The sequence below is a fragment of the Somniosus microcephalus genome, chromosome 24, assembly GCF_052327205.1.
Source record: "Somniosus microcephalus isolate GS21.2 chromosome 24, FLI_Smic_1.0, whole genome shotgun sequence".
NCBI lineage: Eukaryota > Metazoa > Chordata > Chondrichthyes > Squaliformes > Somniosidae > Somniosus > Somniosus microcephalus.
Window position 1 is genome coordinate 44,230,223 of NC_141010.1, and position 12,230 is coordinate 44,242,452.

The following is a 12,230-nucleotide window of genomic DNA, read 5'->3' on the forward strand; positions in this document are numbered from 1 at the left end:
TCCAGCCAAACCAAAGGACAAGACTTTTAAAGAAATTGTTGATACCCTGCAGGAGCATTTAAACCCAACACCGCTGCTGATAGCGGAACGATTCAAGTTCTTCAAGAGAAATCAACACAAGAATGAAAGTAACGCTGATTACCTAACCGAATTAAGAAAGCTATCAAAGTACTGCCAATTCGGAGCAGGACTATTGGATTATCTGCGAGACAAATTTGTTTGCGGTCTCTTAAGTGAAGGAACACAAAAAAGACTGCTTTCTGAAAAAGATTGGACAAAGCTTTCAGTATGGCTGTATCATACGAAGCAGCAGCAAAAGGAGCTGCAGAGATACAACAAGAGACACAGGACTTCGGCACCCATAAAATGACACAGGAGTTCGGAAGATGTTATCACTGCGGCAGATCCACCCATAACCAGAGGGACTGCTGGTTCAAGGGTAAAGCATGCAGGCAATGTGGTAAGATTGGACACATTGCACGGGTATGCCAATCTGGACAAAATAAATCCACTGACAGAAAACAAAAAATCAATAAAGAAAAGTACAGGAAGGTACAAATGATGACGGACAATAGCTCCGAAGACCAGAATAGCGATAGCGACTCCGGAAACAAGAGACTAAGCTGTCTCAAATTACATAATGTACTTGCCAAAGAGGATTACCAAACCATTTGGGTTACCCTCACAATAGCAGGGTCCCCAGTTAAAATGGAGCAAGTCCTGCAAGGGATTCCGGGGACTCAATGCTACCTAGACGACATCCTTATAACAGGAGAAAACGACAATGAGCACCTTGCCAATTTGGAGCAGGTGCTCACTAGGCTGAAAGAACGGGGCCTACAAGCAAATCGCCCCAAGTGCGAATTTTTCCAAAATCAGTTATCATATTGTGGCCACATAATTAATAAGGAAGGGTTGCATAAGTCACCTGAAAAAATTGAAGCAGTTATAAAAGCCCCAGCACCTGAAAATGTTTCACAATTAAGGTCATTCCTGGGATTAATAAATTACTATCATAAATTTTTACCGAACTTATCAACTATTCTGCACCCTCTTAATGATCTTCTACAGACAGGAGTGATTTGGAAATGGAACGAAGACTGTAAACGTGCCTTCCATAAATGTAAAGACTTAATCACATCCGAGAAAATTTTGGCTCATTACAACCCATCACTACCAATCAGACTGGCGTGCGATGCATCCCCTTACGGCATAGGAGCGGTATTGTCCCATAGATTCCCTGATGGCTCGGAACGGCCGATAGCTTTTGCGTCACGCTCATTGAACTCAGCTGAGCGTAACTATGCCCAGATAGACAGGGAAGCACTCAGCCTGGTATGGGGAGTGAAGAAATTCAACCATTACCTACACGGACAAAAAATTTACCTTGCTGACTGACCATCAACCCCTCATCTCCATATTCAACCCTAAAAAAGGTGTCCCCATTATGACGGCACAAAGACTAGAGAGGTGGTCCCTTTTTCTAGGGGCACACCAATACAACATTGAATACAAAGGGTCAAAACAGCATGGGAATGCTGACGGTTTATCACGCCTACCGTTGCCAACGATAGAAGAGGCACCTACAGTAGACCCAGTAGAGATATTCCACTCTACCATAGTGGAATGTCTACCGGTGACAAATTCTGCCATTGAAAGGGAGACAAGAAATGACCCTACTCTCTCACGGGTCTATGATTTAACAGTGAAGGGATGGCCAGCACATGGCGAACCACTGTTGCCAGCATTCTCGCAAAGAAGAGAACAGCTGTCAGTGTGCCGAGGAACCTTGATGTGTGGATCCAGAGTGGTGATTCCACCCAAACTCCAGGATAAAGTGCTAAAGGAGCTTCACGAGGGGCATCTGGGTGGAGTGAAAATGAAGAACCTAGCTAGGGCGTTTGTATGGTGGCCAGGTATCGATGGAGACATCGAAGACATGACCAAGAGCTGCCTAGGATGCCAGAAGGTCCAAAATGCTCCACCACAGGCCCCTCTACATCCATGGGAGTGGCCCTCATCTCCCTGGCAAAGGGTGCACATCGACTTTGCTGGTCCATTTATGGACTCAATGTTCTTAATCGCAGTTGATGCACACTCCAAGTGGCCGGAGGTAATAAAGATGTCCTCCACCACCACGGAAAAAACCATCACAGTATTAAGGACCATATTTGCCAGGAATGGGCTGCCGGAGCAGATATGTTCTGATAATGGACCGCAATTTGTGTCCGAAGAATTCAGAAAGTTCTTAAAGAACAATGGGGTAAAGCACTACACGTCCGCCCCATACCATCCCGCCACCAATGGATTGGCTGAAAGGTTTGTCCAGACCTTCAAGAAGGCCATCAAGGCCATGGGTAATGAAGACATAAAACTTCAGCACAAGGTGGATAACTTCTTATTTGCATATAGGAATGCAACGCATATGGTTACTAACCAAACTCCCGCCATGATGTTCTACAATAGAAACCTAAGATGCCGGCTGGATTTGGTCAAGCCCAACATCCGAAGGGACGTGGAGAACCGGCAGTTTCAGGGCATGAATGAAAGGCCAACTAGGGCCTTCCAGATAGGCCAACCGGTTTTGGCCCGGGACTACCGTACCGAGAAATGGCAGCCTGGAACTATCTGCACACGATTAGGACCACTGATGTATACCGTGGACATCGGAGACAGCATAATAAGGCGCCATGCTGACCAAATCATCAAGTCATCCGAAAAGGAACAACCTACACCACCACTCTATACATCTAACGATGAAGTAGAGATACCCATATCTACCTCCGATCCGGTGATACTAGAGCCCGATGAACCCGACACTGGCCTTCAAGCCGAATCAGCCTTGCCAGAAGAACCTACTACACCACCAGAAACTACTACACCCCCGAGGCGTTATCCGGACCGAGTCAGGAAGCCTCCTGAGAGACTAACTTATAATTAATTAATACAGCAATGTATATTATTTTGCATATAACATGTAATTAATAATTACTTAAAATATGATGTACTAGTTAGCTAGAAGGGGAGGAATTGTGGTGTATGTGCCTTTAAGAGCAATTATGGTGTATGTGCCTTTAAGAGCCCCAGGTGTGCGTAATGCCGGTGGTTGCCACTTGGGCTATATAAGCCTGTGTATTGTGTATATCCTTTAGAAACCCCCCCCCAGACTTGCTTAGTAAATACCTATGAACCAACTCCTGTCTTCAGTGTCTTTATCTACACACGGACACTACAACAGCGTCTCATGGATGCCCAGTTTTGAGCTGCTAGATCTGTTCTGAATCTATCCCATTTAGCAGGGTGGTAGTGCCACACAACACGATGGAGGGTGTTATGGACAGATGCATCTGCAACAGGTAGATTGGTGAGGACGAGGTCAAGTAGGTTTTTCCCTCGTGTCGGTTCTCTCACCACCTGTCGCAGGCCCAGACTGGCAGTTATGTCCTTCAGGGCTCGGCCAGCTCAGTCAGTAGTGGTGCTACCTAGCCACTCTCGGTGATGGACATTGAAGTCCCCCACACATTCTGTGCCCTTGCTACTCTCAGTGCTTCTTCCAAGTAGTGTTCAACATGGAGGAGTACTGATCATCAGCTGAGAGAGGGCGGTAGGTGGTAATCTGCAGGAGGTTCCCTTGCCCATGCTTGACCTGAAGCCATGAGACTTCATGGGGTCCGGAATCAATGTCACTCTTTCCCGACTGTATACCACTGTGCCGCCACCCCTGGTGGGTCTGTCCTGGCGGTGGGACAGGGATGGTGATGGAGGAGTTTGGGACATTGGCTGAAAGGTATGATTCTGTGAGTATGACCAGGGTTGGTCCACTGGTTGTTGCTTGACTCGTCTGTGGGACAGCTCTCCCAATTTTGGCAAAAGTCCCCAGATGTTGGTGAGAAGGAATTTGCAGGGTCAACTGGGCTGAGTGTGCCGTTGCCGTGTCTGTAGCCAAGGTCGGTGCTGGGTGATCCGTCTGGTTTTATTCTTCTTATTGTGTTTCGTAGCGGTTTGTTACAACTGAGCGGCTTGCTAGGCCATTTCAGAGGGCAGTTAAGAGTCAACCACATTGCTGTGGGTCTGGAGTCACATATAGGCCAGATCAGGTAAGGATGGCAGATTTCCTTCCCTAAAGGACATTAGTGAACCAGATGGGTTTTTACGACAATCCGATAGTTTCACGGTTACCCATTACTGATAATGGCTTTTTATTCCAGATTTATTTAATTAACTGAATTTAAATTCCCCAGCTGCCGTGGTGGGATTTGAACCGACGTCTCTGGATCACTAGCCCAGTAACATTACCACCATGCTACTGTTCCTGTGGGGCTCAACCCCACTACACATGGTGCAGTTACACATTCAGCCACTAGGGGAGCTCCTTTCAATTCTAATTTGGGTTGTAGTTGTTGTAGTTGTTTATAGGGGCACGGACACAGTGAAACGACGTTATCCAACCTGCAGCATCCCGACACTGAAGAATCCCAGCCATCAATACAGATCAGACTGTTTAGTACACTGGGCCATCATGCGTTTAAACAAATTGATCTGTTTGCTCGTCACGGTCTCCCTGTGTAATTGCCATTCATGAGAATGGAATATACAACTTGAGCACTGAACACCAAACCTCCTCCACAGACAGTGACTCAGCAGCTTTCAGTCATGCCTGCTTCACACTCTCATTATCAGCCTCACATCTCTCCCGCGCTGCACGACAGGCAGCGCTGACTAATGCAGCTGCTCTAGTCACTGCCTCCTCACTCACATCAGCCCCAACCGGTGACTCGAGAGGATTTTCTGTACTGGGGCCCGGAATGCAGAAGAGGGTGCCCAGTCTTCACTCGGTTTGCTCCAGTTGGTCTCAAGTGTGTTTTTTTTTCTACTGGAGACAGAAGGCACTCGATCCCATTGACCATTTCGCATTTCTTGCATTCCATTCCCCCTTTCTCTACATTCTGCCATTCCCCTGCTCTCAAGTGGTTCCTCTTCTCATCTCATTCCCTTCTTCTTCCTCCTTCAGTGTGCATACAGATGCTTAAGGACAGATGGGCAGTATCAGCTGTGGCTCAGTGGATAGCACACTCGCTGCTGAGTCAGAAGGTTGTGGGTTCAGGTCCCACTCCAGGGACATGAGCACATAAAGCTAGGCTGACACTCCAGTGCAGTACTGAGGGAGTGTTGCACTGTCGGAGGTGCCGTCTTTCGGATGAGACGTTAAACCGAGGCCCCGTCTGCTCTCTCTGGACGTAAAAGATCCCATGGCACTATTTTGAAGAAAAGCAGGGGAGTTCTCCCCAGTGTCTTGGCCAATATTTATCCCTCAACCAACATAACAAAAACAGATTATCTGGTCATTATCACATTGCTGTTTGTGGGACCTTGCTGTGCGCAAATTGGCGGCGGCATTTCCCACATTACAACAGTGACTCCACTTCAAATAGTACTTCACTGGCTGTAAAGCGCTTTGAGACGTCCAGTGGTCGTGAAAGGCGCTATATAAATGCAAGTCTTTCTTTCTTTTAAAAATATTAACACTTGCCATTTTCTTTTAATATACACGCCAGTCCAGAATGGGGCAGTAACAGCACCAGAGGGAACTACAGGGTGGGGGAGGGAGTCATGTGCAGATGTTGTTCTAGTTTCAGTATAAGGGACTATAAAGCAGCCCAGCAGTATAAATGGGGCATCTCCACTGAAGCTACTCCCTTGGCCATATGTTGAACCCAGACTAAAACACCCACTCGCCAATAAACCCAAGGGTATCAACCTCTGAGGCAAGAGGTTCAAGCCCCACTTCAGATTCTTGAGTACGTAATCTAGGTTGACACTCCAGTGCGGTACCGAGGGAGTTCTATCCTTCAGACAAGATATTTAACCAAGGTCTCATCTGCCTGACGAGGCAGTTTAATGATCCCATGGCACTATTCCTCGGCAGGCAGGGACTCTCCCAGTGTTCTGGCCAACATTCCTCCCTTAACCGATGCCACCAAAAACAAATTGACTGGTCATTTATCTAATTTTCTGTTTGTGGGATCTTGTTGCTCACAGATCGACTACGACATGTATGTCGTAATTTACACCATGGCACATGGAGCATTTATGATTTTCTTTACTAAAGTGAAACCTCCGCCTCAGTGTGTGACACACTGCAAGGTCGCCTTAGCTGGGTCAGAAGTTTAAAAAAAATTCATTCTCAGGATGTGGACGTCGCTGGTAAGGCCGGCATTCATTGCCCATCCCTATTGTCCTTGAGGTTTGATACAGCTGAGTGACTGGCTAGGCCACTTCAGAGGGCAGTTAAGAGTCAACCACAGTGTGGGACTGGAGTCACACACAGGCCAGACTGGGTCAGAGTTTCCTCCCGAAAGTGTATTAGTGAACCAGTTGGGTTTTTACAACAATCCGACAGCTTCATGGCCACTTTTACTGAGACCAATCTTTTATTTCCAGATTTCAAATTCTCAAACTACCATGGTGGGATTTATACTCAAATTCTCTGGATTATGAATCCAGGCCTATAGATACTAGTTCAGGAACATAACCACTATACTACAGGAAACTTTGTGCTATCCGGCACCGACGGGACCGAGCTGTTGCCGTCCCATCAAAACTGCCGGACAAACCAGCGCTAATGTTGAAACATACGGAGATTTTGAGCTCCGTATCTGGCAACAAACCCTGTTGCTTAGCAACAGCTTCTAAACAGTCAGCCGTACCTTGCAAGCATCTCTGTAGCTTAGCAACAGCTTCAGCGAGACCTTGCAGAGCTTGACTGTTGAGAAAAAAACGAGAAAAAAAAACCTAACGAAATGGCTCCTGATTTTTGCCGGTGGCTCGAGCTTGCCGGACATTTAGCCTCCGGATAACACAAAGTTTCCTGTACCATACCCCTATGAGTGTGCATCTAACACCAGTCCTTGAGCACATCATTTCAGCTAATACTCCAATGCAGTAATAAAGGAATGTACTGTTCAGGTAACACATAAAACCATGGCTCCATCTACCTGTTAGGTGGACATTAACGATCTCATTGACTATTCATAGGATGACCTCGGATATACAGCACAGAAACAGGCCACTCGGCCCAACCAGTCCATGCCGGTGTTTATGCTCCAGCCATCTTTCCTCATCTAACTCTATCAGCATAACCCTCTATTCCCTTCTCCCTCATGTGTTTATCTAGCTTCCCTTTAAGTGAATCTATGCTATTTGCCTCAACTACTCCCTGTGGTAGCGAGTTCCACATTCTCACCATTCTCTGGGTAAAGACGTTTCTTCTGAATTCCCTATTGGATTTCTTGGTGACTATCTTATATAGATGGCCTCTAGTTTTGCTCTTCCTCACAAGTGGAAACATTCTCTCTGTATCCACTCTATCAAAACCTTTCATAATTTTAAAAGGCCTCTATTAGGTCACCCCTCAGCCTTCTCTTTTCAAGAGAAAAGAGACCCAGCCTGTTCATCCTATCCTGATAGGTATAACCTCGAAGTTCTAGTATCATCCTTGTAAATCTTTTTTGCGCCCTCTTCAGTGGCCCTATATCTAATATGGCGACCAGAACTGTACACAGTACTCTGAGTGTGGTCTAACCAAGGTTCGATACAAGTTTAACCCTAACCCTAACTTCTCTACTTTTCAATTCTATCCCTCCAGAAATAAACCCTATTCAAAAAGACCGCAGATCTCCTGATGTCCTGGGCATCCCCTCAGCCAATACCAACAAAGAACTGATTAACTGTTCATTGTGTTGTTGTGTGTGCAGGAAATTGTTGTGCACAAAATGGCTGCTGGGTTAACCTACATAACAACTGTCACTGTACTTCAATCTCATTGTTGGATGTGAAGTGCTTTGAGGTGTTACGATGTGATCCGCTGCCATATAAATGCAAGGGTCGTTACCGAAAGTGACGGCTCCAAAATGGGGCATCGTTAAAGCAAAGTCATTCAACCAAGACATTCTATTTAGTTTTATCTGGGAAATGGCCAAGAGTTGGGATTGCTGCAGCTCCGATCTCCAGCGAGATTTGTATTTTTGCAAACTGCCAGCTGTTGGTTTATTTGACAAAAGGCATTTCAGGCACGCTCGGTTATTGGGCTGCACCGAGTTCACGAGCACCCCCCCACCGCCCCCACACACTCTCCGTATCATAGGGGGACCACCAGGTAAAAGCCCACATGCAGTGTCAGGGCAGGGACGAGCAGGAACAGCATCAGGGGCGGCCAGTCTCCAGAATGCCCACCTGTTAACAGCGACTAACTTTAATGTAACGGGACCGCCGACAAATGTCAACTGTTGTCAAAAGGCTCATTCCAGAGGTCAAAGGTGGAGAAAAGAGAATGACCCGTCGGCCACTGAAATCCTTCGCTGCGGGGCTTCTTGCAGCACGAGGACCTAAATGCAGGTTGTGTGGCTGGTGTACACGCTCACTGTTTCAAACAGCTGACTGCAAGCTAATCATTCCAACCACTAACTGACTGCAACTGCGACAACTGGTCCTGAGCAACTGCAAAAAGCAGCACACCACTATTGGCCTGGAACCTTTCCAAATGGGCAATGGAATACCTGAGGGATGTGTGCTTCTGTTTTGGTGTCTGTAGAATGAAAGCCTCAGTGTGCGGCAGAATGGCTAGTGGCCTTTTTATATCCCACAACTGCTTTACAAAGAGACAGCCCTCTCGGTCTGCTCTTTTTAATATTATGGGTTAGATTCCAGGGCAGCACAGCACGACTCGCACAATTGCGCACGGACAGCTTAAATACCACAATTCATAGAATCATAGAATGGTTACAGCAAAGAAAGAGGCCATTCGGCCCGTCGAGCCCATGCTGGCTCTCTGCAAGAGCATTTCAGCTAGTCCCACTCCCCCGCCCTTTCCCCGTAGCCCTGCAATTTTTTTTCCTTCAGGTACTTATCCAATTCCCTTTTGAAAGCCACGATTGAATCTGCCTCCACACAATGCGTAAAAAGGTTCTTCCTCATGCCGTCTTCGGTTCTTCTGCCAATCACCTTAAATCTGTGTCCTCTGGTTCTCGACACTTCCACCAATGGGAACAGTTTCTCTCTATCTACTCTGTCCAGAACCCTCATGATTTTGAACACCTCTATCAAATCTCCTCTCAACCTTCTCTGCTCTAAGGAGAACAACCCCAGCTTCTCTAGTCTATCCACGTAACTGAGGTCCCTCATCCCTGGAACCATTCTCCTAAATCTTTTCTGCACCCTCTCCAAGGCCTTCACATCCTTCCTAAAGTGCGGTGCCCAGAATTGGACACAATACTCCAGCTGAATTATTCCAATTCACAAGAAGGTCTCTCCCTCGTCCTCCCGGGAATATTTTACGAGGGTGAAATCTCAGTCAAACCAAAGATGTGAGGCATAGAAACATTTGCTGGGGGATGATCTTCACAGGACAGCAACTGGGGACAATATTGCTGGGCTTCAGAGATGGGATGGGATGGGATGGGATTTATATTTACCACTGGAGCACTACTGGCCCCCAAGGCAATGGTGAAACCCACATTTTTAGGAAGGTGTATCCATCCACGCTGCGATTAGCGTAGATAGTGCGGTACCGAGGGAGTGCTGCACTGTCGGAGATGCCATCCTTCGAATCATTACATCGTCTGCCTGTTCAGGACATAAAATAATCCATGGCACTGTTGGAAGAGGAGCTGAAGAGTTCTCCTGGTGTCCTGGCCAACGTTTATCTCTCAACCAACATCATTAAAACAGATTAATTTATCATTCGTCTCATTGCTTTTTGTGGGACCTTACTGTGCACAATTTGGCTGCCACACTTGCCTACAAAACAACCGTGACTACACTTCAAAAGTAATCTATTGGCTGTGAAGTGCTTTGGGACATTAGTCGTAGAATCAAAGAATAGTACAGCACAGAAGGAGGCCATTCGGCCCTTCGAGTCTGCGCTGGCTCTTTCGAAGAGCAATCCAGTCAGTCTCACTTACCCACTCTTTCCCCATACCCCTGCAATTTTTTCTCCTTCAAGTATTTAAAAGGTGAAATCCACCCCTTTAGGAAGGTGTACCCATCCACGCTGCGATTAGCCTAGATAGTGCGGTACCGAGGGCGTGCTGCACTGTCGGAGGTGCCATCCTTCGGCCGAGATGTTAAGCCGTCTGCCTGGTCAGATGGACATAAAAGATCCCATGGCACTATTGGAAGAGGTGCTATTGAAAGGTGCTATATAAATGCAACTCAATACCAAGCACGCCTAAATCACATTTCACTCCAATGCAGCCCAAATGTAAGAGTTTTGAGTCCTGCGCTCCTGCTCCAGAATATTTAGCAGTGGACCATGTTTGCAAGTAAATGGTTAAAACTTACAGGTCTTAAAATTAGATTTGATCCCAACAGACAAACACGTTGGCGTGTTTGTGACCCATAAATCATCACCGCCCACCTTACAGGAAATGGTCGGCAAGGCTTCCTACCTCTTTGAAGTTCTCAAAGGCTGAAAGGATGATGTCGTGTCCTCCTCGCACCAGGCACACTGCAGCCAGCAGCTCCAATACCAGCGCCTTTGTCCTGCAGAAAGAAAGCAAGGCTTCTCAGTACACTTTCGGTCACATTAAACAGCAAACACGTGAGTGTATTTGCCTGCAAGGTCAAGAGGGGGCAGGGTAGCGACACTGCAAAGAAAGCAATTGAGGGTTATGAGAAGTTTTTTTTTAAATATTAATTCTTGGGATATGGGCATTGCTGGCAAGGCCGGCATTTATTGCCCATCCCTAGTTGCCCTTGAGAAGTTGGTGGTGGGCCTTCATCTTGAACTGCTGCAGTCCGTGTGGTGAAGGAACTCTGACAGTGCTGTTAGGTAGGGAGTTCCAAGGTTTTGACCCAGTGACGATGAAGGAACGGCGATATGTGTGAAAGTTGGGATAGTGTGCATCTTGGAGGGGAACTTGGTGGTGATGGTGTTCCCATGCACTTGCTGCCCTTGTCCTTCTAGGTGGTGGAGGTTGAGGGTTTGGGAGGTGCTGCTGAAGAAGCCTTGGAGAGTTGCTGATGTGCATCTTGTAGATGGTACACACTGCAGCCATGGTACGCCGGCGGTGGTGGGAGCAGATATTTAATGTGGTGGATGGGCTGCTGATCAAGTGGACCTATTTGTCCTAGATGGTGTTGTGCTTCTTGAGTTCAATAGTGCGGTATTTTAGTGGGACACTGGGACCGGTTCTGGGGGAGGTGGGACCTGTACAAGCCGGATGGGCTGCACCTCAACAGAGCCAGAACCAATTTCATCGTGGGGGAGTTTGCTGGAGCTGTTGGGGAGGGTTTAAACTAATTTGGCAGGGGAATGGGCACCAGGATGTAGCATTAGAAAGGAGAAATAAAGTGCACAAAGGATGGGAAGAGACAGATAGCACTAGAGTAAGAAATAGTAAGGTATTCGGTGGGGTCAGACTAACAGAGAATATAAGGTCTAAGGCAGGTTTACAGTGCATGTGTGTAAACGCATGAAGTGTGGTGAATATAGTTGGTGAGCTGCAGTCGCAAATAAAATAACCACATGGGAATATGATGTTGTGGCAATAACGGAGACCTGGCTCAAAAAAAGGCAGGATTGGGTTTTAACTATTCCTGGATATAAGGTGTTCAGGAAAAGTAGTGTGGCAGTATTGGTTAAGGAGAATGCTACAGTGCTGGAGAGAGAGGATATCCTGGAGGGGTCAAGGACAGAATCTATTTGGCTAGAGTTAAGAAATAATAGAAATGCCATTACACTACTAGGAGCGCCCTGCACAGAGCGGGATTAAAATGGAATGGACTTAAACAGAGTGTTTTATTTGGGAATTTGGAAAAAGAGTGGGAATTCGGAGAAGAGGAGAAGAGGAGAAGGAGTTGCTGCTTTTTGCCTACACGACTTGTAGTGCTTTGTGCTACAGGTAGATATTTAATTTCAGTACCCATAACTTAATCTAGATCATTTAAATAGTCAAGAAACTACACTGTAAACAAAGTTACCTAATTACAAATTTAATTAAATAAAACAAGGTCATATAGGGATGGCAGTGCAGGCGGTGTGTCACAACTGCAGCATGTGGGAGTTTGTGGAGAACATATTGATCCCAGGCAACCACGTCTGCAGTAAGTGCCTGCATCTTGAGGAACTTCAGCTCAGAGCCTTTGAACTGGAGTCTGAGGTGCAGACATTGCAGGGTATCAAGGATGGGGAGAGTTACCAGGACACTTTGATCCAGGAGGCAGTCACACTC

The 12,230-nt window shown here is 46.7% G+C and overlaps 1 protein-coding gene across 4 annotated transcripts in view; it reads right to left on the reverse strand.

Moving 5' to 3' along the window:
* Positions 1 to 12,230, reverse strand: part of LOC147101457 (formin-like protein 1) — a 271,912-nt gene that overhangs the window by 76,564 nt on the left and 183,118 nt on the right. For all 4 annotated transcript variants that reach the window (XM_085966591.1, XM_085966593.1, XM_085966594.1 and 1 more), the window contains one exon: positions 10,446 to 10,539. In XM_085966591.1, coding sequence (XP_085822717.1) covers positions 10,446 to 10,539 — 94 coding nt within the window. The remainder of the gene's footprint in view (positions 1 to 10,445; positions 10,540 to 12,230) is intronic.